The 27,420-nt window shown below is 38.7% G+C and overlaps 1 protein-coding gene across 8 annotated transcripts in view; it reads right to left on the reverse strand.

The window, feature by feature from the left end:
* Positions 1-27,420, reverse strand: part of TTLL7 (tubulin tyrosine ligase like 7) — a 160,559-nt gene that overhangs the window by 43,685 nt on the left and 89,454 nt on the right. For all 8 annotated transcript variants that reach the window (XR_009552641.1, XM_060202248.1, XM_060202244.1 and 5 more), the window contains 5 exons: positions 23,319-23,405; positions 20,810-21,002; positions 11,293-11,498; positions 9,168-9,302; positions 7,032-7,112 (listed from right to left, as the gene is read on the reverse strand). Coding sequence is in view for 7 of the 8 variants with exons in the window: in XM_060202248.1 (XP_060058231.1) it covers positions 7,032-7,112; positions 9,168-9,302; positions 11,293-11,498; positions 20,810-21,002; positions 23,319-23,405 (702 nt within the window). In the remaining variant the exon portion in view is untranslated. The remainder of the gene's footprint in view (positions 1-7,031; positions 7,113-9,167; positions 9,303-11,292; positions 11,499-20,809; positions 21,003-23,318; positions 23,406-27,420) is intronic.

Below are 27,420 nucleotides of genomic sequence, written 5' to 3' on the forward strand. Positions count from 1 at the left end.
TCCTGTCTCCCAATTCCACTTCCCCATGAATCACCCAGGACCTTCCAGATAAAGGCTGATTACCATGACAACACACCACTTCAAACAACAGTCCCCAGCTGCTAACCTCCCCCCCCCTTACCCCAGCCTTAAAAACAGCATCTTTGGTGCTAATAAACAGACTTGATCAGAATCTTGACTTGTCTCATTACTCTCGTGTGTCTTGTCCCCTTCCCTTTCCCTTCTTTCCTTGTCCTCACTCCCTCTCCTAGGTTAACCCACGTTGAAGGTCCCACGGGACGGGACAACCAGCCAGCATTTAAACTATGAATTCTTCTGCCAAAAACAGAACTATCTACATTAGAGAAGAATAACTGCAATTTCTTGGATAGTGGAAACTATGGGAATTTTTACAAGTTTTACTATAGCAATGGGATATCTCCGTACTGTTCACAAGCACCTTTGTGCTCAGGCTAAAACAGAAGCAGTAACAGATCAGGACAGCACACCTGACTACGCCCCACTAGGGAAAGAGAGAGACAGGCTGGGAGTATGGCTCGACCTGTCAACGCCCATGTTGAGCTGGGAAGCAATTACAGAAGCCAAACCTTCCACCTTCTGCACCCCATAATGACCCTGGCTCCATACTCCCAGAGGGATAAAGAACAGGAAAGCTATCAGGGGAGGGGAGGGGATATTGAATTCTGGTGGTGGGAATTGTGTGGAGTTGTAACCCTCTTAAACTATGGTTTTTGTCAGTGTTTCCTTTTTATAAATAAATTTTTTTAAAAAAAATTAAATTCTAAAAAAAAGAAAGAAATTGTAATGCCTAGGATGCCCCTCACGTTAGCGTACTCCTACCTCAGTGTAACAGCGCATTTTAAGTTCAGAATTGTGGTGACACATCAAGTGCACAAAGATAACTCTCTGTAAACACCCTTAGAGTAAATTAGCACAAGAGAAGTAGATATACTGGTGTAAGTAGCTGTGAGTAAATGTATAAGCAACTATTTATTTTTACTGGAAATTTATGATCATAACTGATTTATGAGCATAATAACCCTAACCTGTGAAATACATTATGTCTTCCAATTCACAAATGTAATTATAATTCACCCACATCATCTGATTATCCCATACAATGTTTACCAGATCTTCTCGTATCAAACTGATAAAAGAAAAGCAATAATATTAATAGAAAAATAGTATTAATAATTATAATTATAATTAATAATATTAAAATAGTATTCATCTTAATTTGGTGTTACTGTTCAAATAAAGCTTATCACCAGCACAGAGAAGAGTATACAGAAAGACACGGCTAGCTTACTATTGACAAAGTTCATAAGAGTCTAGCTTGAGTCACTCAACAATCATTTATAAAAACAATTGCTTATAGCCTCCTACATATAACTACAATGTAAGACACACCCCTTGGCTTTCAGAGAGTTAGAAATACAGAAACCTCTCAGGGCAGATCATAATTACAACTGAGTACAAAGTATCATCAGAACTAGAATGTGATTATTGCAAAGAACTAACTGAGCTTTCAATTTTAATCGATTAAAATTTACCTGCAAATATATCTAATGGCTACTGTTTGACAATGTGGGTCTGGACAAATCAGATACAACTTCCTAAATACTTTCTCAATTAAAAACTTCCAAATTGGGAATAGTAATATCTGATTTTTAAAAACATATTTTTATTCCCTTTTGTTGCCCTTGTTTTACTGTTGTAGTTATTATTGTTGTCATCGCTGTTGTATAGAACAGAGAGAAATGGAGAGAGGAGGGGAAGACAGAGAGGGGGAGAGAAAGAGAGACACTTGCAGACCTGCTTCACCAGCTGTGAAGTGACCCCCCTACAGGTGGGGAGTCGCGGGCTTGAACTGGGATCCTTAACGCCAGTCCTTTCGCTTCGCGCCACATTGCACTACTGCCCGACTGCAGTAATATCTGATTTTGAGGAAAACCAGGCAGGGTTCACGGAAATACCTGTGTTGCCCAGTCATTCTTCCATTTTTTAAAAATTATTTTACCTCAGAAAAAAAAATAGAACAAAAGAAGTGACAGCAAATGCCACCATTTGCCTTCCTCTGGCTCGGTAAGTCTACCTTCCAGAAATAAATTATCTCAGTAATTCAGTAACTAGTTTTATAAATTTAATGCTAGATACAGCTTCTTCAAAATCTGGTATATTCACAGGTATTGGGTTGTTGGAAAAGTCATGACACATTTTTGCATAGAAAAAATACCTCACAACTTCTGACTTCCCAATAACTTTAAATGGGACAATATATGTTACTATATTACTTGTTTGTTTAGTATAGGCTCTAGATTGTTTTTAAGATGGCATATAAAATGGAAAAAAATGACAGAGGTGCCTCTCTCTGGAGTGACCAAGGCAATGTTGACCATAGTGGACATTCTTAAATGCTGGGAAATTGTGCCCATGCAGTCACATCTGCCATGTTGTCCCCTCAGGCTACTGCTAGTTCCCTCGAGAGTTGGGACATTCTCGGAGTGCCTGTTCAGCCATGTTGTGCCCTCAGGGCATTGTCTATTTCCCCGTGATATTTGGAATGTTTTGGTCACTCTTCCCCCTTCCCATTTTCACGAGAGTTATTATCCTATCCTGGAGTGCTATGGTTACTCCTCCCCCTTCCCATTCTTGTGAAAGCTGCTCCTATAAAAGCCCTTCTTTTTCTGCACCTTGCTCTCTTGCCAGCGCTTCACTCCAGTGTTCAGATGCAGGAAAGGTTACTGCGTGAGGCGGCCATTTTCGCTACCTCCACGTGGCCCAACCTGCCTCTCTAGCACCCAACTCTGAGGTGCCAGCGCAAATAAAGATTTGTGTTTCCTCTTCGCTCCGGACCCCCTCTCTCTCTTCTCCATGGCCCGCGCACAACAACACTTAAAATTCTCTGGTAAAATTTTTCATCAGGAAGGTAACAGAGAAAGTTCTTACCTAAGAAAGTATTTAGAAGGCTACCTTTGGTCATTCTCCTGGCTATACATCTGCAACTAAATTAAATGTTTCGTTCCTCAGTTACAATAAGCATATTCCAAATATTCCTTAAACTGACCCTGCATTAGCATAACAGATAAAGAATATTTTTGTGCCAGCAAAATAGCCATGTAAATAGCTCATCGCTTTGGCATGTGCACAACCTAGGTTTGAGCCCAGCCCTCATCACACTGAGAGGTGTTTTAGTTGTATGGTCTTGGTCAGTGTCTCTCGCTCCACCTCTCTCTGTTTCTCTTTCTCTTTCTCGCTTTCTCTTTCTCTTTCTCCCTCTCCTTTTCCCTCCCCTCCCCCTTTCTTTCTCTCTTTCTCCTTCCCTCCCCCACACCCACCTCCTTGTCTCTGTCTTTAAAAAGAAAGACCATATACATGACTACAGAAGTGTCTACAGACAGAATAAATAATTCAGTCTTTTTATTTCAGCGGACTCGATAAAGGAAGTTAGTGCCAGACAAATCAGTGACTCGTGGAGAGCAAAACTTAGGGCCACTCACATCTGGAGGGAACCCTCTGTGCTAATAAGAGGGACACACAATTGGCATTTGTTACTCTGAATCCCAACTGCCTCCCAGTTTGTGAAAAATGACTTTTGTCTTCATTTCTTTGTTTTATGAGAACACTGCTCAGCTCTGGCCAGGGTATTGAAGTGCAGTGCCAGGGACTGAACCTGGGATTTCCCAGTGCTTTAGACATGAAAGCCTTTTTTTTGCATAAGCATTTTGCTAACATCCCAGCCCTGGAAAACAACTTTTGAAAGTTGACAGACTCATGGTCTCTAAGTTACCATGCACTCAAGGGCAACTTATGCTTGTATTTTTCACTCATGATTAGTAAAGTTGGGCTAATTGTACTAATGTATGTTTAGCTCACATGTCACATGGCTTCACTGTGTGCTACACCTCAGGTTAAGATCTATGTATGATGTTGAAGAGGGTATAGTGAAGCTGGCAGTAGCAGGGAGAGCGCAGATCATAGGCTGTGACCTTGATTAAGACATTATTTGAATCAGAACCATGGTTTTACTCAAGCCCTTATACTCTCTGTAATACTTTATTTTATTTATTATACCAGTGTACTGCTCAGCTCTGGCTTAACTAGGATGATGCTCTTTCTTTTCTCTCTCTCTCAAAACAAAAATTTGCAGCACATAAATCACATAGTAACACCAGAAAGGCCACACTTCTTACTAAAGACATGGGGCCCTTGGAACAGACTCCCTACTTTCTTTCCATATGAAGTCCCCTAATTTCATCTGCTCTATTCCTATCTGTGGGTTCCTGTTTATTAAATAATTGGTCCTGCTTTGTATCTTACTGCCTTTCAGACACCAAGTTGTAAACACTACTAGGTTTCTATCCTGACTTCCCTGGGAAGATGACCTCATCAATGTTTCCTAAAATCTCACCTCTTCAGAGCCCTACCCAAATAGGGAAAGATAGAAACAGGCTGGGGATATGGATCCACCTGCCAATTCCCATGTCCGGTGGAGAAACAATTACAGAGGCCAAATCTTCCACCTTCTGCACCCCATAAAGAATTTTGGTCCATATTTCCAGAGGGGTAAAGAATAGGGAAGCTTGGGAGTCGATGGTAGTGCAGTGGGTTAAGCGCAAGGACCAGCAAAAGGATCCCGGTTCGAGGCCCCCGCTCCCCACCTGCAAGGGAGTCGCTTCACAGGTGGTGAAGCAGGTCTGCAGGTGTCTGTCTTTCTCTCCCCCTCTCTGTCTTCCCCTCCTCTCTCCATTTCTCTCTGACCTATCCAACAATGACGACATAATAACAACAACAATAATAACCACAACAACAATAAAAAAAAAAGAATAGGGAAGCTTCTAGTGGAGGGGATGGGAAATGGAATTCTGGTAGCAGGAACTGTATGAATTATTCACTTTTTATCTTACAAACTTGTTAATAATTATTAAATCACTAATAAAGAACCTTTTTAAAACACATTAATCCACATCCTCTTCAACTTCATTTCATTTTCCATTTACAACAAAATTCCTTTGCATACCCAAAAGCAAATCAAATTAAAACAGCAATAGTAACAACAGACCTCGGCTTCTTCAACTACCTAGCTAAGCAAGAGAAGTCGCCGAGCTGACCTCTACTTCAATTCTGCCATAACCCCGGCCCTCCAACTCTATTCTCCACAAAAAGATGCTCATGATTTTATTAATTTACCATAGCTTTTAAATTAGAAACCAGGCTATGTAATTCTTGTGCTCAAAAGTTTCCAATGGCTTTCCATTACTTAGGATAAAACCCATTCTTTCACGGCCTATAAAATAGTAATCTGACTGCTCTCTGTCTATCCGGCTTCAGCCTTTACTACCGCATCGTTCACACTTGATCAGCACAATCCAATTACCCAGGCCAGTGACATAGCTCACTTGAATAGTGTGCTGCTTCCTCTTGGATGAAATTTGAGGACATCATGTTGAATAAGATAAGCCAAAAAAGAAAGATGAATATCAAATGGTCTCAGTTATTAGCGGGACTTAAATAGGGACAGGGAAGAGAGAACACAAAGTGAAACACAGACCAGACATGGTGGATTGCACCAAAGCAATGGACTCTGATGAGGGAGGGGGGAAGGAAGAGAGGAAGAAAAATTGGGGGGGGGGGGGTCGGATACATAATGAAATTGTAGGCATGTGTCAATGAAGGTAGTCAAGCATTAACCCCTTCGATAAGAAGAAAATCTAAAAAGTGTTCTGCTTTCGCCACGTGTTCAACCCAGATTCAAGCCTGTCCCCCCACCACACCAAAGGAAGCTTCAGTGCTGTGACATATCTCCACCCCCTGCCCCTCTCCCTCTCCGTCTCTGTCTCCCTCTCTCTAAGTTTAAAAAAAAAAAATCAAACTCCCTAAAAACTAAGGGTGTAAGGGAGCACAAAACTTTGTGGTAACTTAGCATTTACCATGTATGAGTGTGAAATTACACTCCTAAAAGCTTATAATTTGATTAAACTCTCTGCTCAGTCACTAATAAAAATGTAGGGGAAAAAAGAAATAAATAAATTTTTTTTAAAATGTTGCATGTCTCCAGGCACATAAAAGTCAGTTCTACCTCAGAGTCTTTTTATCTGTTTGTCCCTCTCTCTAATATATTGCACCTATATTATTCTTATTGTCTTATTTTATTTACGTCTTTGCACAAATAATACCTTTTCTTTATCTTCTAATCCTGGTCTAGTGATCTTTATAACATTAGTACCATCTCACACTCTATTATACATTTGTTATCAAACCTTAACTAAAACATAAGCTTTATTAAAGAGGATGTTTTGGGGAGTCGGGCGGTGGCGCAGTGGGTTAAGCGCACGTGGCGCAGAGCGCAGGGACCAGCGTAAGGATCCCGGTTCGAGCCCCGGCTCCCCACCTGCAGGGGAGTCGCTTCACAGGCGGTGAAGCAGGTCTGCAGGTGTCTATCTTTCACTCCCCTCTCTCTCTGTCTTCCCCTCCTCTCTCCATTTCTCTCTGTCCTACCCAACAACAAAGCAACGTCAACAATGGCAATAATAACCGCAATGAGGCTGCAACAACTAGGGCAACAAAAAGGGGAAAAAATGGCCTCCAGGAGCGGTGGATTCATGGTGCAGGCACCGAGCCCAGCAATAACCCTGGAGGAAAAAAAAAAAAAAAAGAGGATGTTTTGGAGAGCTGGGTGGTAGCACATCAGGTTAAGTGCACTTGGTGCTAAACGTCAAGGACCAGTGTAAGGATCCCACTTGGAGCCCCCATGGATCCCCACCTAAGGGGGATCACCTGACAAGCAGTAAAGCAGGTAATTTAATCAATAAATATAAAATAAAAATAAATTTAAAGAAGAGATGATGTTTTTTAATCTACCTTTTTTATCCTCTGAGTCTAGAACGTGCCTGACACCTAATATGTATACAGCAGATACCCGCTCAGGAGAGGATCAAATGGATATGTACAGTTTGACTGTGAATTTGGCTTACTAGTCCTAATTTAATAAACAATACAAAAAGGCAAACCTGCTTGAGGGCATTACTCACTTTTCGTTGTTTCACAGAGTCCAATTTTATCAGCCAATATGAAGCCACTTTTGTTTTATGGTATTTCCAGTTATCAATGATCTGTTTTGAAGGAGAAAGTTAAGAAATGGAATTCAGAATTTTCCTCAAAAGCAAACAAATGGGTTGAAAACAATGTTAATTCTATTGTGAAATAAAAGCAGTATAATACTGCTACTTTAATAAAAATATGTATGTGTGCAATGATTTCCAATAATGATAAAAAAAGGCTATCTCAATCAAGAACTATCTCTTTTTGTTCCATCAGGCACATAATCACAAATGAATAAAAGTCAAATATCAATATCTATGTCTCTCTCTCTATATATATATACAGTGATACATCCATCTTAATTTCAAGAGTAACTTTTATCACATCACTCATGCTGTCAGGATATTAGTACTTCATTAGAATATAGCTTATATAAAACTAGGATTCTATTATCCTATGACTGTTTTTTGTGCATATCAATCAAAGATTCTGAATACATATACTTGTCATATGTACTATAACAATCAGGTTAAAATGTTTGATAATAAACATGTATCAAGCTACTAGCTGTCCTGTATGATATATATATGAATATATAAGGATATATATCTATTCTTCGTAGATACATATTCTTTAGTGAACAATGATATTAGCCACAAATACAGTTCTGTCTCTGATTATCTAATTTTCTTACACAGGGGACTGGGCAATGACACACTGAGTTAAGCGCACATGGTAAGAAGCACAAGGACCCACACAAGGATCTCGGTTCAAGCCACTGGCTCCCCACCTGCAAGGGGGTCGCTTCATAAGAGGTGAAGCAGGTCTGCAGGTGACTATCTTTCTCTCTCCCTCTCTATCTTCCCCTCCCCTCTCAATTCTCTCAGCCCTATCCAAAATAAACAAAATAAATAGCCACAGGAGCAGTGAACTTGTAGTGAAAGCACTGAGCCCCATCGATAACCCTGGTGGCAAAGAAAAAAAGGGGGATATATAATTAATCTCTCTAAGAAATTTAAGTAAAATGTCTGGTACCTGCAATTGTTTTCTTTAGACGAGAACTTGATGGAATAAGACAACATATGCAAAGAAAAGCACACTTAACATAATTCTTTATATATCACATCATTTTCTTCCTTTTCTTTTGATTTAACAAAGAACAGTTCAATTGCAAATGAAATAGTTTGCTTTTTAGCAGACATTATTAACATAATGTCTAAATTGGCATCTTTATATCAAGATATAAACCTGTACTGTTTATTTTTTTTAACTGTGAAAGTATTTTTTATTATTTTCTGCTTGTATCTAAACACCTGCTTTCATGAGTCTAAAGTAATATTAAAATGGAAAAGAAAGTCAGCAGTTGTGACTTTATCCTACCACTGGCCACTAGATGGTGCCTTCTCTGGAGGGAAAAAAAAATACAGGGAAACCAGAAAACATTCTACTCTCAGGCTCTCTAAAGGACAATGTAAAAAAGCTGTTCGAATGATGAAACAGAATCCTGATTGAAGAAACAGAACCTTGAGTGAACCTTGAGTGAACAGAACCGGAAAATAATAAAATGACAGGCCTTTCTAAATTAGGAGTAAGTCACAGACTGCAATGTAGAATTTTATACTTTGCCATTTCAGAATGTTCCACTGGGTGGTGTAAATGTATGTGTAACACAATACACATGCACAAGATAACCCACTGCAAAATTCTGCCTAAAGCATTCAAGGGGTCACATTCAAATATGCTTGACATAATATTCCCAGAGTTCCACTTTTTCATGATAGCCCATTCTGTATGACAGCTTTCTAAATACTTATATTAAAAATGTATCTTGTTCTTTCTTTAATCATTAAGAATGATGATGGTTTAGTACTAATTATTGTCACTTGATGAAGCAGTTGTATAACTAAATAGACTACACACTGAAATGTATTTCGCCTTGCTGAATAGAAAGGTGCTCTCACTCTGCATGAATAATAACCATTAAACTAACACCTGCATTTTCTTAAATTTGTGGAGGTTGAAAAGAAATTAAGTTTGCTATGCCATTAGGAAACAAATTCAAATATAATTTAAGAAGAAAAATAAGGTATGAATTCCTTAGAATTTTATATTTAACAAATACTCACATCTTCTACCAGAAATTCTGATTCTGCATCTGATTTTCCTGGAAACCGGATCTTCATGTCTTTGAGAACTAACAAGGTCTGGCCTGTAAGATCTTCTTCTTCTTCTTTTGTTCTCAGTTGCCGCAAAGACTCACTCTTAAATTTGAAAGAATACAGATATTTGGAGAGGGTCTTATTTCACTGTGCCACTAAAATCTGAAAGATATTTCTAGGTAAAAATGATAGAATTTTTTAAATTTATTTTTTAACATTTTTTTCCTTTATTGGGGGATTAGTGTTTTACAGTCGCCAGTAAATACAATAGTTTATACATGGTAAAAATGATAGAATTTTAATTGGAGAAGAAACAATGAAGAAAGAAAAAAATGTTTCTTTCTGTCTTTCTTTTTACATTCATTCTTAGGATTACTTAGGAATCAATGCTTAATGATTTTCCATGAGTATCTTTCACATAGTTTTACTTTAGCTCAAAGTACTAAAATAATTATATTTTATATGTATATATACATATGTGGAGTTGTTGAAAAGTCACGACGTATTTTTTTGGTTTTCTATGCAAAAATGTGTCATCATTTGCCTGACAACCCAGTATGTCCTTAGAAAGATATCTTGGTCAGTTTTATGCTGTGTGTACGCGTGTTGCAAATAAAGCAGTTTTTACTTTTTAAAAAGGGAATAGATGTCTTATGAAATTCATGATTAGAAAAAAAAATCACTGCTAAATCACTAATAAAAAATTTAAAAATTGGGCTGGAGAGGCAGCTTGACTAGATCACACATGTATGGTATGTTGGGTTCATATACTATGGCATAAAATGAGAATGAAATAAAATAAATATAAATTTTTTTTTTAAATCAGTTACCAAATGAAATTCCTTCACTTATACTCAGTCTCTTCCATTTGGAAACACTATCCACATTAAATAAAATAACTCTCTGGTCTGTGTGAAGATTCTTAGATCTGTCCAGCTGAGCATCTATAAGAAACACTCACAGGAGTCAGGAGGTAGCACAACGGGTTAAGCACATGTGGCGCGAAGCACAAGGACAGGTGTAGGATCCCGGTTCGAGCCCCCCACTCCCCCACTATAGGGGAGTTGCTTTACAGGCGGTGAAGCAGGTCTGCAGGTGTCTGTCTATCTTTCTCTCTTCCTTTCTGTCTCCCCTCCTCTCCATTTCTCTCTGTCCTAACAACGACAACATAAATAGCAACAACAATAACTACAACAATAAAAAAAAGTGCAACAAAAAGGGAAAATAAATAAATTTTTTTAAAGTCTTAAAAAAAAAATGAAACACTCCAAAATAAATTCACTGATATCCTCAACATACAAACTCTGGGATTTATAATGGGAAGACATGATACGTTGATTTAATATTTAAAAAATATTATGCACAATGTATTGATGCATGTTTAACCTATTTATCAATAATTCCATTAGGAAACAACTTACATGTAACAAATTTCCCCCAAATTTCAACTATTCCATATAATACACCCCCATGGCACAGGCTTACACAGATTATTTTCACTAAAATTAATTGACTCCATCAGCTCGTGCAAAATAAAATGCTCTTCTTAGTGTCCATCCTTGAATTCTGTCTTATAATAAAGTTTGACCTTTTAAGAGTTCACATTAAGTTATCTATTATTTTCATTATTATTCTATTGAAGAATCATCCAAAATTCTAGGGAATTAAGCTGAATTATAGAAAAGGGTGTGATGGTTAAATTTATCTTCTCCCAGGAGTCAGGTGGTAGCGCAGTGGGCTGAACACACGTGGCACGAAGCGCAAGGACCATATAAGGATCCCTGTTCGAGCCCCCGGCTCCCCACCTGCAGGGAAGTGGCTTCATAGGCGGTGAAGCAGGTCTGCAGGTGTCTATCTTTCTCTCCCCCCTCTGTCTTCCCCTTCTCTCTCCATTTCTCTCTGTCCTATCCAACAACAATGACATCAATAACAACAACAATAACCACAACAAGAAAGCAACAAGGGCAACAAAAGGGAACAAACAAATAAATAAATATTAAAAAAGTTATCCTCTCCCTAGTTCATCCACTGCCAATTAACATCGTGAGTACAGTGATCCTTGTCATCTCAAAAGAGCAAAAACATGACTTACCATTTGAGGATTCGTAGAATTGGCATCATTGGTGTGGGGCAGATTCTTTAGGTAGGAGGAAGTGCGGCTTAAAGAATGTGACCTAGATGCTGACATTGGCCGGGTTACTGAGAACATCTGTTGAGCAGAAAAGGGACGAATGTCTGCACTGGTAGGTGACTGAGCAGAGATGGATCGAGGACAGCTGACTGAACGCCTCATGGAGTCTAATGATGATAGGGAATGACAGTAGAGCAATAGCGCTATTAGAATCTTTCTGCTGGGTTGAGGCTCTGTAAGCTAACATCTAGACCACATAGTAACAGAGTGACAACAAATGTTAAGGCATAGGCATCAGCATGAAAATATAAATTGGGGGTTAATTTTTCAATTTAAACAGTGCACTTGGTGCAGAAATCCTGTCCTGTATGAAGAAAAGTTATCAAGAGACTATCACTTAAACAGGACTTTCATGTTGTGCTTTCAAAACATAACCCAGAAGAAACACTAACCACAAGTAATGAACATTTAAGATGCATCTTATAGGGGCCAGGCGGTGGCACAGCTGGTTAAATGCATAGAGTTCAAAGCACCAGGACTGGTGCATGGATCTGGGTTGGAGCCTCCATTCCCTACCTGCTGGGAGGGTGCTTCACGGTCAGTGAAACAGGTCTGCAGGTGACTATCTTTCGCTCTCCCACTCTACCTTCCCCTCCTCTCTCAATTTCTCTCTCCTATCCAATATAATGGTAAAATGGTAAAAATGGCCACCAGGAGCAGTGGATTTGTAATGCTGACACCTAGCCCCAGCAATAACCCTAAAGGGAAAAAAAAAATGAATCTTATATATATACTGATATTGTGCTGTATATTTTCTCTTTATTTTTTTATTATATTTATTTATTGGATAGAGACAGCCAGAAATCAAGAGGATAGGGGGTGACAGAGAGGAAGAGAGACAGAGATACACCTGCAGCCCTACTAGTGAAGTCTCCCCCCTGTAGATGAGGACAGACGGGGGCTCGAAACCGCATCCTTACGCACTGTAACATGCACACTCAATTGGGTGCGTTAACACCAAGTCCTGGTGCTATATTTTTTCTTAATTGTCACAGAAATCCTCTAAAGCAGGGATCTATCTCTGTTTCCTGGAAATCTTTCACTAGCGGTGAAGCAGGTCTGCAGGTGTCTATGTTTCTCTCCCCCTCTGTCTTCCCTTCCTCTCTCCATTTCTCTCTGTCCTATCCAACAAAAATGACGACAACAACAACTTCAACAATAAAAACCAGCAAGGGCAACAAAAGAGAATCAATAAATATTTAAAAATAAATAAATAGCCCAGAGTAATGAAACACTTGCAACAGCCAAAAAGAAAGGAAGTGATCAAATGTAGGTTTAAATCCTTATTCTTCTAATTCCAATGATTTCGACAATATCATGATACTGTCTGCTCATCTTGTGCTATACTGACTACCCATTATGTCTGCATATACATTAGAAGTAAAATATCTTATAAGAATTATAAGGAGAAATGGGGAAAGTCTATATGGTGATGAGAATAAATGAATAAATTATACTATGTAGGGCCCATGAGAAAAATAATAAAAGAGAATGAAAACAATTATATGAATGGAGTTTAAATATATAATTAGTTATTATAAGAGTAGACGACAGCTATCTTATTCACAAGAGAAGAATAAAAGAAAACTACTTTTCAAGTCCAAGGGGGAGAGGGAGCTTAAGTGAAAGAAAACATATCATAATCTAAAGACTTCACATCAGAAGAAACATATAAACAAAAGCATAGGATATCTTGTCCATTGCACATTGAGAATTTTTAAAGAAGAGAACCACTATTACAAGTAAATTTTAATTCTTCCCACAGGGAAACAGATCGCTACTTAATAACATGAACACTTTTATATATATTTTTCTGGTTTGTATATGCTATTCACCCTACATCCTTAATCCTCTCTTGCTAGGGGAATATGTTGATCTTCATTAGTTAGATAATGTAATAAAACTCAAATAAAGGCAGGCTGAATAATCAAATATTTCACTTCATTAGCCACTGAAAAAAATTACACCTTTATTAAGGGATTGGGCATAAATTTTATATTTAGCAATGTATTTCTAATGTATATCTGGACATTAAGTCAAATATAGTAATTGTACTCATTTAATTCAATGAGAGTACAGAAAATTTTAAGCTCATACAGCTATAAAAGATGTTTTATTGGTCTGGGAGGTGGCACAATTTATAAAAAATGTTTTATTGAGGCTGGACAACATCCTCTATGCTACACCTGAGGAAGAAGGGTCCTGATATTGGGGCAACTTGGAACGTTCCTTCTCATGACCACAGAATATGAGCTCAGATCTACAGGGATGCAGAGGTCACATCGGCTCCTAAGCTGAATATGGGCCCCAGATCAGATCAGATCAAATTGATGGGGTTTACAGTCAACAATATTTATACACCTTTCCCATATTTGGGAACTACTCTCTTCCCTGACCCAGCTTTCTGGTCCAGTTTCCAGCCATGACATCATCTCCCCAGACAGTAACTTGGATCCACCTGCATATCAGACTTCAGGCTCAGGGGAAAGGAAGAAAAAAAAAAAAAAAAAACAACTAACATAGCCAAAGGGTCTTTGGAATATAACTAAAATAAGCCTACTAGCTATCTACAAAATGGAGTACCTCCCAACTTTTTTCATCTGTACTATTCCAGCCTTTAGGTTCATGATTAGTCAATAATTTGTTTGGCTTTATATGTTAACTCTCTTTTCTCTCTTTTCAGCCATCAGGTTCCAGATGCTACCATGATGCCAACCAGACTTCCCTGGACAGAAAACCCCACCAATGTGTCCTGGAGCTCTGATTCCCCAGAACCTCACCCCAATAGGGAAAGAGAGAGGCAGGCTGGGAGTATGGATCGACCTGTCAACGCCCATGTTCAGCAGGGAAGCAATTACAGAAGCCGGACCTTCCACCTTCTGCATCCCACAATGACCTTGGGTCCATACTTCCAGAGGGCTAAAGAATAGGAAAGCTATCAGGGGAGGGGATTGAATATGGAGATCTGCTGGTGGGAATTGTATGGAGTTGTACCTCTCTTATGCTATGGTTTGGTCAGTGTTTCCTTTTTATAAATATAATTTAAAAAAGAAAATGAAAAATACCATCTAATTTTTAGGAGTAATTACTACAAGTGGAGTGAGGTTCTAAAATGCAGGACCTGATTTACTGTTTGGGGCCTCTTCCACTGTGGACCAAGGAGGCCTGGGTGTTGGTCCCCTGGTTGAGCACACATGCTACAATGTGAAAGGAGTGGGGATTGAGGCCCTGGCCCGACCTATGGAGAAAAGCTTTGCGAGTGATGAAGCAGTGTTGGACTCCCTTCCCTCTCCATTTCTCGCAGTCTCTAGCCAATAAATAATAAATATAATAAAATATCTTAAATTAAAAAGATGTTTTATTAAATCATAACAGTACATTTTAAGCCTCCAACTTATTCCAATTACTAACTTCCTTCTGAACTTAAAACTCAAACTTTATTTTTAAGAAATACACTTCCAGAGTGGGAATACATCTTTTTTCTTTTCTTTTTTACCATAGAACTGATCAGCTCTGGCTTATGTTGTTGCTAGGTAAACATGGGACTTTGCCTAACCATTATGTTATCTACCCTCACCCGCCCTGGAAAACATCATTGATTAATCTACTAAGAAGACACTGAAAAGCATGTGCTGTAATTATAATTTGGCTTTGCTTTCTGTGAGGACATAAGATGAAGGCTTAGACATTATCACAAAAGGAAAATAGTCTTTCTCTTGAATCACTCAGATGGCATCTTTGTACTGCAACCCTTTGTCCTGCATATGAGAACAAATACCTCAGTGGTTGAGCATGTGCACAATATCTGGGTAGAATAATAAAGAAGCTGTAATCTACATATATAAATTATGTGGAAATGTATTTGGTGTAATTTTTGTATGTGATCACCTTATATCAGCCAAACTATATCCTTTGAAACTACAAGTTTGAATTTCCAAATTAATCTATAAGGAGAAATTTTGAATGTATTCTGTATTTTGTCCTGAGTCATCTGTACCACTTTATAGAGACTTTATAGAGACACCACTTTATAGAGACAATGCTCAAGGAGCGTTTCCTGGTATTCTTTATTGTATATGATATTCCTTACTATAAGATTAGGGAATACAAAATAAAGCAAAATCCTTGTTTCAATAAAGAGTTGACTATAAATGACTATGAAAATAAAATGTAGGGGCCAGGTGGTGGTGCACCTAGTTAAGTGCACACATTACAGTGTGCAAGGACCCAGGACCCAGGACCCAGGTCCCCACCTGCAGGGGGAAAGCTTCACAAGTGGTGAAGCAGGGCTGCAGGTGACTCTCTGTCTCTCTCCCTCTCCATCTTCCCCCCTCAATTTCTGTCTCTATCCAATAATATGTAAAGGAGATGAGAGGAGAAGGGAGAGGAGGGGAGGGGAGGGGAGGGGAGGGGAGGGGAGGGGAGGGGAGAAGAGAAGAGAAGAGAAGAGAAGAGAAGAGAAGAGAAGAGAAGAGAAGAGAAGAGAAGAGAAGAGAAGAGAAGAGAAGGGAAGAGAAGAGAAAGCTACATGTCTCAACCCCCCAGCACCCCACCTGCAGGGGAATGGCTATACAGGTGGTAAAGCAGGTCTGCAGGTGTCTGTCTTTCTCTCCCCCTCTGTCTTCCCCTCCTCTCTCCATTTCTCTCTGTCCTAACAACAATGACATCAATAACAATAATAATAACTACAACAACAATAAAAAACAAGGGCACCCATCAAAGTTCCACCAAGCTTCTTTAAGAGAATAGAACAAACACTACAATCATTAATCTGGAACCTGAAAACACCTAGAATTTCCAAAACCATCTTGAGGAAAAGAAACAGAAATGGAGGCATCACACTCCCAGACCTTAAACTATATTATAAAGCCATCATCATCAAAACAACAATAAAAAACAAGGGCACCCATCAAAGTTCCACCAAGCTTCTTTAAGAGAATAGAACAAACACTACAATCATTTATCTGGAACCTGAAAACACCTAGAATTGCCAAAACCATCTTGAGGAAAAGAAACAGAAATGGAGGCATCACACTCCCAGACCTTAAACTATATTATAAAGCCATCATCATCAAAACAGCATGGTATTGGAACAAAAATAGGCACACAGACCAGTGGAACAGAATTGAAAGCCCAGAAATAAATCCCAACACCTATGGGCATCTAATCTTTGATAAGGGGGTCCAAGGATTAAATGGAAAAAGGAGGCTCTATTCAATAAATGGTGCTGGGAAAACTGGGTTGAAACCTGCAGAAGAATGAAATTGAACCACTTTATCTCACCAGAAACAAAAATCAACTCCAAATGGATCAAAGACCTAGATGTCAGACCAGAAACAATCAAATACGTAGAGGAAAACATTGGTAAAACACTTTCTCACCTACACCTCAAGGACATCTTTGATGAATCAAACCCAGTTGCCAGGAAGACTAAAGCAGAAACAAACCAATGGGACTACATCAAATTGAAAAGCTTCTGCACATCCAAAGAAACTATTAAACAAACAGAGAGACCCCTCACAGAATGGGAGAAGATCTTCACATGCCTTACATCAGACAAGAAACTAATCACCAAAATATATAAAGAGCTCAGCAAACTTAGCCACAAAAAAGCAAATGACCCCAACCAAAAATGGGCAGAGGATATGAACAAAACATTCACTACAGAGGAGATCCAAAAGGCTAACAAACATATGAAAAACTGCTCTAGGTCACTGATTGTCAGAGAAATGCAAATCAAGACAACACTAAGGTACCACCTCACTCCTGTAAGAATGGCATACATCAAAAAGGACAGCAGCAACAAATGCTGGAGAGGATGTGGGGACAGAGGAACCATTTTACATTACTGGTGGGAATGTATATTGGTCCAGCCTCTGTGGAGAGCAGTCTGGAAAACTCTCAGAAGGCTAGACATGGACCTTCCATATGATCCAGTAATTCCTCTCCTGGGGCTATACCCCAAGGACTCCATAACACCCAACCAAAAAGAGGTGTGTACTCCTATGTGCATAGCAGCACAATTCATAATAGCTAAAACCTGGAAGCAACCCAGGTGCCCAACAACAGATGAGTGGCTGAGAAAGCTGTGGTATTTATACACAATGGAATACTATGCAGCTATCAAGAACAATGAACCCACCTTCTCTGACCCATCTTGGACAGAGCTAGAAGGAATTATGTTAAGTGAACTAAGTCAGAAAGATAAAGATGAGTATGGGATGATCCCACTCATCAACAGAAGTTGAGGAAGAAGATCTGAAAGGGAAACTAAAAGCAGGACCTGATCAAATTGTAAGTAGGGCACCAAAGTAAAAACCCTGTGGTGAGGGGAAGACATGCAGCTTCCTGGGCCAGTGGGGGGTGGGAGTGGGTAGGAGGGATGGGTCACAGTCTTTTGGTGGTGGGAATGGTGTTTATGTACACTCCTAGCAAAATGTAGTCATATAAATCAGTAGTTGATTAATATGAGAGGGGGAAAATCAATTGTATGTCTCAAAGTTTTTCAAAACACAAACTGAATCTTTTTAATATATAGGCTGTGTATTTGATATGCGGGCTCTCTCAAAAGCCTAGACCAAGTAGATTAGAAGCATCCAATAGCACAGCTATATACAAGATACTGGATACTGTACAGCAAACCATAATAAAAGGACTTTTCAAAGTCAACCCAATTACCAAATAATGTGATGATAATATAACTATCAATTGTCTTTTTGAACCCTAAGACAGCAGGAACCTCACATCTCCACTATAGAGCCCCTACTTCCCCCAGTCCTGGAACCCTTGGATAGGGCCCACTTTCCCATATGCGTCTCCCAATCCATAGCAAATAATATTGCATCCGCCGATCACAACCTAACCAACGCAACGATTGCCACCTCAACATACTTCAGCTCAGACTGTGTCCAGAGACTTCACGAGTGGAATGACAACCCTTCAGCTTCATTACTTGGGTGAGACCTTTCCTTTTATAGTATACTCTAATTTCATCTCAGGTGGTTCACTTTCTAACAAAGTCCCATAACCTAGATATACACCAGTTTCTGTGAGAGAGAGCATATGTTCACACGTATCCATAAACTACTGCAAAATATATACCTGAAAGCAGTAGTACACTAGAGTTTGCAGTGAGTACACCCCTAACACTTCCTCTCCACTATTCCAAGCTTTGGGTCCATGATTGCTCAACAATTTGTTTGGCTTCATATGTTAACTCTCTTTTCAATCACCAGGTTCCAGATCAATCACCAGGATGCTGGCCAGGCTTCCCTGGATTGAAGACCCCACCAATGTGTCCTGGAGCTCAGCTTCCCCAGAGACCCACCCTACTAGGGAAAGAGAGAGGCAGACTGGGAGTATGGACCGACCAGTCAACGCCCATGTTCAGCGGGGAAGCAATTACAGAAGCCAGACCTTCCACCTTCTGCAACCCACAATGACCCTGGGTCCATGCTCCCAGAGGGCTAGAGAATGGGAAAGCTATCAGGGGAGGGGGTGGGTTATGGAGATTGGGTGGTGGGAATTGTGTGGAGTTGTACCCCTCCTACCTTATGGTTTTGTTAATTAATCCTTTCTTAAATAAAAAAAAAAACAAGGGCAAAAAAATAGAAAATAAATAAATTTAAAAAAGAAAAGAAAATGTCGTTAATTCAAAAATATAAATAACTTAACTACACCAGTTTTAAAATGAGGATGCACATTTATAAACATTTTCAAATCTGTATCATTTTTTAACATAGTACTTGATATCAGTTCATTAGCCTATTGGTCTGAAAATACAGAGCAATCTTAGAACGCCAATAACATCAGCAGTTTTCTTTATTTGTTTACCCTGATCCTCTGGCTGTTTCTATTGCTAGGGATTGGCATAGTGGCCAAAAGGGACAAGGATTTAAAAAGTAACAAAAATCTAGGCTAAGGGTGTCACTATCCAAAAGTGAGGCAAAACTAAACTGGCACATAGACAAATGGAAAAGTGCCTTTAAGACAAGAAAAGTAATTGATAAAATAGCTTACAAACTCTGGAACTGGTGCTCAGCAAACCTTATCTTAAATGAATGAGCAAAGAAGTAAATGATGTAGACCTTAAGCCATTGCTACTCCTCCAAACATATATAAGCTTTCAGAGGCAAAGACATTAGCATGAATCTTTATGGAAGAATTTAAAAAGAAAAGACCACTAAAATATTCATCCACTGCATCTGTGCTCCTCATGCATCTTGTCAAGTTTAAAATGTGTATTGTTGGGAACATGTGTAAGCCTGATAGAGCTTAGGGAGAACCACCCCCATCTTTGGATGGAGGTCTGAGAAGATAACCTCTTGGTAAGTCTCTCTCAACCAAGGTGAGCATAAGGGGGGGAAACTCAGACTTGGTTCTTTCCTTCTTGACTCTCAGGCCCACAGATACCCCAGTACTTCCCTCCATTAACTGCAGGCCACATGGTCGCAGATTCACTCATTCAAAGTCACCTTCTGATCACAGAAGAACACACCTTATCACACACTTCATCACACACCTCAGACCCCAGACAAGAGAAATTCCAAACTATATGGCCTTTTGATATCCATCTTCTCTCTGTCTCACCCTACGGGTTTAACCCCTATGCTTCTCTCAAATACCTTTGGATAATTAAGTTGCTTGTGTTGTGGAAAATAACTGTTTTGTATCTCATCAATTCCTGTCATATCAGCCCCCTACCTTGGGGGCATGCTGACTGTTAAGAAACCTATAATTTCTGTCATATTTCAACAATAATTACCTCCATTGCTTTTCTATTTAACTCATGTCAATTTTGCTAATAAACGGACTCTAGGATTCTGGGACTCAAGGACTCAGATTCTAGATTCACGCTAAGAGTCCCCTGGTGTCTTTTACTTCGTGTCACCCCTGTCGTGAGCAAGAAAGAACCAGCCCGTTACCTTTCCCCTGGAGGCCACCCTGCCAGAGAAGGAGAGAGACACCCCGAAAGTGTATTATCAGGAAAACCAAAATGTCAAGCTACTGCTACAATTCAGCAACAGCTCACGATTCTTTGGATACTGTCATTCATTATCGTGGATTGTGTTAGCATTTATTAGAATTTTGTGTATCAGTGACAACAGAATATTTTATGCAACTCTTAAAGGACAGGGACACATGCAGAGAAGGAACCTGACAAATGAATTCTTTCTAGAATGCAGGGTCCATTTTACTGTATGATTGATGCAGTCCTTTTGGTGGGTCTTTACAATGAAGTAGCAAGTAGAGACACTGGGGATGGGTGGAGAGAGCCTGAGTTAGAGGCAGCATAAGAAAAAGGTATCCACTTGAATCTGGATAAACAGCAATGCCGTATCAGACATTTGGAGATATAGAGTTCAGTAATCTCACTTCCATTCTTCAGAAGAGGAAACACTAGAAGAAATTAACTTACTAGATTGTTGGATGAGTTTGTAGTTGTTGGACTGTTTAAAAGTATATGTCACTTGCTTTTCTCTTTTTTTGTTTTGGTACTCTTCTTTCTCATCCAATTCCGAAGAGCTGCTGCTACTGTCATAGCTGCTGTCACTGCTGCAGTACTTCTGTCTTCTCATTATTTCTGTGCTCTCAGGCATGGAAGATAGAGGCTGAAACAGAAAGGAATGTTATTTGGATAGAATTTTTTAAAAAATGAATGCTAACGTATTAGTTACTTTCTTAATCCCTTGATTATGCACGTTGCTTTTCACTGAAGACTGAAAATGTCCCCAAAGTACTGTTGTTACAATCTGCTATGGGCTTATGTGATTCCCTAAGTTTTCTGTTTTTGCAAAATATTCTTTTTAAACGATACAGTTCAGACATGATGGGGGGAAATGTTGCTTCTATATGATCAGAATAGAAAAAAAAAAACATGGAATACACAAACAAGTAGATTTAAGGAAATATATCTGTAGTAGAAATATAAAAATTAGAAACAGAAGTTTTTCCTCACTTTGTATAAAGAGATCACTCACCAAGACTCTTTTTGCATTAAACACGTTCGGTGTCATTCAAAACGTGTGTGTGTGTGTGTGTGTGTGTGTGTGTGTGTGTGTGTGTGTGTGTGTACCTAAGAGAGAAATGAAATGAAAAGGATGAAGAGTTACAAGAGGAAAAAGAAGGAACTGAGGTGGTAGCACAAACAGCAGAGTGCATACTTTATACGAGTGAGCTTGATCCTAGGTGTTGTATAAAATGTACAGTGTGTAGTCACACACATACACACACAAATGAAGAGGAACAAATAGAAAAAGAAAGCAACAGTCACTACAAGTGATTCGTCAATCATGAGACATACAGGAACGCAATAGCTTAGAACAGAGCTTATGGGCCTATTCACTCAGAAATGCACACAAGAGGTGAGGTATTATTCACATGTCTAATTTATAGGTCTTTTTTGTTAACTGGACAATTTCCAACTTGATTATAAATAGTTCATGCCTTTGAAGATTCCTGTTATGTAACGCTGGTCATAATGTAGCAACACTGTTTTTCCATGTCCATGATACTTCTTAAAAAAAAATTGGGGGCCAGGTGGTAGCACAGTGGGTTAAGCGCACATAGCACGAAGTACAAGGATCGGTGTAAGGATCCTGCTTTGAGCCCCCAGGTTGCTCTACAAGCAGGTAATGAAGCAGGTCTGCAGGTGTCTATCTTTCTCTCCCCATTTCTGTCTTCCCCTCCTCTCTTGATTTCTCTCTGACTTATCCAACAACAACAACAGCAATGGCCACAATAGCAATAACAAGGGCAACAAAATGGGGAAAATGGCCTCCAGAAACAGTGGATTCATAGTGCAGGCACTGAGCCCCAGCAATAGCCCTAGAAGCAATAAATAAATCAATAAATAAATAAATGACTTAATGTAAAAATTAGTATAGCATGAATTTAGAGGTTAGATGCTACAGAAGGAAATTCAAAATGTGCTATTCTATTCTACTATTTTCCATTAAGATCATGTTTCCAACCTTTCCAATTATCAGCTTCCATCATTAAAGGGAATCAAAGGTAAGAGGAGTTGGGCAGCCTCACTTCAAAAAGAATGTGCAAAACCCACAACAAGACTTTTTCAAATCAGTTATTTCAAGTGACTGTTTACTACACACACCATATGTTTCTGACTCCTGCTGGGAAAGGTTCCTGCAGTTCTATACTAGTTTCTTGTTCTCTGTTAAGTTAAACAAAAAAGGTTTTGATGTCAGCATCCACCATAATGAAATCTGTTGCCACCTTGGGATCTCCCTGAAGTCATCTGTATCCTCTCATGTAAGAGTAAAAGATGAAAGACAAAGCAGGAGTATTTTATGAAGTCCCCGGCACACAGGGTAAGCTGGAGTTTCATCTTCATCAAGTCGTTGCCTTTGCAAAAGTTGAAAAGTAACCAAAGCAGCAAAGTGTCTTAATACACAAAGGTACCAACATGGGTTTTAAAACAGTTTGTTCTCCATCCGATAGTCTGATATTTACTGAACACTGACGATGTTCAAAGTGATAAGCCTAAAAACATTTACCAATAACTCAAATCCTCAATTTTTTTTAATTTCTTTTTTTTAAATATTTTTTTTAAATTTATTTATTCCCTTTTGTTGCCCTTGTTTTATTGTTGTAGTTATTATTGTTATTGTCGTCGTTGTTGGATAGGACAGAGAGAAATGGAGAGAGGAGGGGAAGACAGAGAGGAGGAGAGACAGACAGACACCTGCAGACCTGCTTCACCACCTGTGAAGCGACTCCCCTGCAGGTGGGGAGCCGGGGTTCGAACCGGGATCCTTATGCCGGTCCTTGTGCTTTGCGCCACCTGCGCTTAACCCGCTGTGCTACAGCCCGACTCCCCTCAAAATTTTTAAGTCATGAATTCTAGCGGCAGGGTGTTCCTTCAGAAGTCAACCGTATCCTTGATACATAAAGGCAGGAATATTTACCTTTGGTCCTCGAGGCTTGGGTGTTTTACCCATCAGTCTCTCATCATCAATTTCACATTGTTCCAGAAGATCCAAAATATCTTCCTCCTTAAATTGTTTAAATGAAAACTGTGATCACTAAGTAAATCTAAGTTTTTGTAAGTTTTAATAGCCTCCACAAAAATAGTGTACAGTAAGGACTCCTTGAACTATATCATAACATTGTCTGGAATCACATAAATAAATGGCAAGCTCTCTTGAAGACACGACTGAAAGCTGGCACAGACAAAGCCATGTGGTTGAAATCAATCATGAATCAATTATGATAAGCAAATATATCCTTACATTCAAGCACACTATATTAAAAATCCCAAAGTACAGCTTGGTGTTTTAGAATTTTTAAATGTTAATTCTGATCTTTGGACCACAATTTCATCAAACACTTCCATCATGATTAATACAATTCTTAGAACAGCAGACAGAAATTTTATATTATTGAAATAGTTTATGGTTAGCAGTTTAATTTAGAAACAGTCCAGGGACTGCGTGATTGCTGTATCCTGTAGAGCACACGTATTAATTACCATGTGCAAGGATTGGGGTCCAAAGCCCCAGTCCCCACCTACAGGGGGGAAGCTTCATGAGTGGTGAAGCAGTACTGCAGGTGTCTCTCTTTCTTGTTCCCTCTCTACTTTCCCCTCTTCTCTCAACTTCTCTCTAACCTATCAAATAAAAATAATTTTTAAAAGAGACAATGTAATGTTAATACCTGGATAATAGCACAATTGAATGAAATGCCTTCAAAACTTTAACTATGATACCAGAAAAGTCTTTAGAAATTTTTTTTAAAAACTTGTCATTTTATAGCTCTAATACTTTCTCTCATTCTTTTCTAGAGTCATTCTGAAGTCAAAGGTAAAAGTGATAAAGACTTTCACCCAGGCAAAAACTAAGCAAAGATAAGCAGTAGGAGTATAGTAGTTATACCTGAATCACTCAATTTTATGTATTATTTATATTTCACTGTTCCCTTAAAAACAATTTTGAGGGGAGTCGGGTGGTAGTGCAGCGGGTTAAACGTACGTGGCCCAAAGCCAAGGGCCAGCATAAGGATCCTGGTTTGAGCCCCCGGCTCCCCATTTGCAGGGGAGTCACTTCACAGGCTGTGAAGCAGGTCTGCAGATGTCTATCTTTCTCTCCTCCTCTCTGTCTTCCCCTCCTCTCTCCATTTCTCTCTGTCCTTTCCAACAATGACAACAATAATAACTACAACAATAAAACAACAAGGGCAACAAAAGGGAATAAATAAACATTTAAAAAAACAATTTTGAGAAAACTAAAACTTCACAGTACAATGAAGTTGCAAAATGATTATTCCTTGTCTCAATCCATGAAAGATATTAAAATATCAAAAAACTGTCATAAAATATGATTAAATAATAATCCTATGATGAATTCCAAGGACAGAAGTGCAAGATACTCAAAGAGATACTCAGGGATTCTCTTTATTTGGGTGAAGGAAAAGCATAACAGATAATACTTTTATCATAATAGGTAAGTAGAAAAAGATAAGCCAGCAATACTTTGTCTTCAGAATATTAGAAAGTCACAGAGAAAAAGCAATGTAAGAGGCTGAGGAGATGTCTCCCTCACTTAGTAGGCTACATGCTTCGTCATTGTACAGTCCAGATTTAAGCCCGGGCACCACATGGGACGGTCTATGCCAATGCTGTGGTATCTCTTTAACTCTCTGTCTCTTTTTCCTCTGTGTCTTGCTGAATGAACAGGAGCCCAGAATGGTATAACTAGACATGTGTGAGATTCAAACACCACACACATACACACACACACACACACACACACACACACACACACACACACAATATAAGCAAACTAGAGACGGGGGAAAATACTGATTTAGTAGAACAAAGATGAGAAGGACACTTTCTATTTCCGGGTCATTGGTTAGGTCTGGATGAAGACATGCAAAGGTTGAGTCTATAACAGACAAAGAAAATTCAAATTTTCAGTGGTCAAGTGGGCGACCATGCCATCTAGAGGAGCGCCACAGAGCTAGTTTTCTCTCCACTCATGGACTCTCTCTCCAATAGTGATTTCAGTTGAGTCTACAGTGATGTAGGATGACAGCATGGGTGGAAAACTCATAGTAAGTTTGATGATTATGATGAATACTAATCTACATTCACTATGTTGTACATTATAGCTCTAGAACTTACCCTAATTACAAGTTTGTACTCTTAAGCAATATCTCTCGGGCCAGGGCAAGACAGCTCACTTGGATATTGGGCTTACTTTGTCATGAGCACAACCCAGGTTTGATCCTGGGCCCCCACCACACTGAGGAAGCTTCAGTGCTCTGGTATCTTTCTAGCATTGTTTCTTTCTATCTAAAAGGGGGGGGGGGAGGGAAGGGGACATCTCTCCTCTGCCTCTCCCTTTCAGTTCCTGGTAAGCAACATTTTATTACCTATTTTTTAATTATAACTTTGGCTTCTCCAGATCCAACAACTAAGTGATATGACACAATATTTGTCATTCTGTATCTAATTTACCTCACTTAGCACAATGTCCTCAAGAGTCATCCATATTGTTTAAAAAAAAAAAGGGGGGGATTTCTTTTTCATCACCAAGTATTAATTAAGATATTTACCACAGCATTTTAAATATTTGTCCATCAGTCGTTTCCATATCTTGGCTATCGTGACTAAGGCTACAATAAACACAGGAGTGTATTCATTTCCTAGATACCCTGTTTTTATTCCCTTTAAGTATACGTCTAGAAATGAAATTGCTGGATCACACAGTAAATCTATTTTTAGTTCTCTCAAGAATCTCCATGTTGCTTCCATCGTGACTGAAAGCATTTACGTTCCTACCAAATAGGTATTTCTTTTATCCAGACCCATGCCAAGACTCGCAACTCATCTTCACATTACTCATCTAGTAGATCTGAGGTGATACTTTATTGTATCTTTAATTTGTTTCCCTGATGATTAGTGTTGTTGAACATGGTTTTGTTTTTTTTTTTTCACTATACTGTTTCATCCTTATTGGTTTTTATTTATAGTTGTAGCATAACATGGAGTTGTTGCTTTTTTAAAAAAAAATTACAATATAGAGGGTTTAGGACCTGGAACATGATGGCAGAGGATTGTATTGTTATGTGGAAATGTTATACATGTACAAAGTATTGAATTTTACTGCTGACTGTAAACCATTAATCCCCCAATAAAGAAATAATAAAAAAGAAATTATAATATATATCCTTAAATCATGCACTTGTATTAGCCAATCAAATAGCCAACCTTCAGTTGCTATTTTACCAACCCACAGATAATCTAAGAATAAAAGAAGCAGCAAGAAAGGTGTAACAGATAGAAAAAAAAAAAGAGAGAGAAAAAAACAGGAGAGGCTGCATAAATAGAGCTTTATCAATACTTGTAGGAAATGATTAAGACAGACTGTGTAACCCCAAAATGCTATTTACTAAAGATATGTTAAGTAAAATAATATAGATTAGTTAAAAGTAAATGGGTAAAAAAGGGTACACTGTTCAAATAGGTAGAAAAGGGCACCACCATACAGATAGTAATTATGGAAAAAAATTCTATAGTTATCACACAAAGCAAGTTTGAAGGTAAATATTACCTACGAGAAAGACAAATATTCAGTAATGATAAAACAGACTAAGTGGAAAGACATCTTCATAGCTTCCCAGTATATGAAAGAAAAAAAAATCTATGATTCCAGTTAGAAGTTTAAACAAATCTTTCTCAGTAATTACTAAACCAGCTGAATGGCTGCTACCCAAATTTAGTTAAGTAAAATATGCAAAAACTCTTTACCCAATGCCTGTAGTATATTTATGATTTTCAAGTAGATTTGAATAATTCAGTAAAATAACTACTACACTGAGAAATAAAGTATCAATAAATTGCAGGAGACTGAAAGCAAAAGGTTTCTACTGTTAATGAACTAAAGAAGAAATCTTCAATGAAAATGAAAATGTTATTTGTCTGTTTTATTGTTGCCAAGACTTCACCACGCAGGACCATTATTTTCAGGCAGAGAAACAAGTCAGACATAGAGCAGAGGCAAAGAA

The sequence above is a fragment of the Erinaceus europaeus genome, chromosome 11 (genome assembly GCF_950295315.1).
Source record: "Erinaceus europaeus chromosome 11, mEriEur2.1, whole genome shotgun sequence".
Taxonomy (NCBI): Eukaryota; Metazoa; Chordata; class Mammalia; order Eulipotyphla; family Erinaceidae; genus Erinaceus; species Erinaceus europaeus.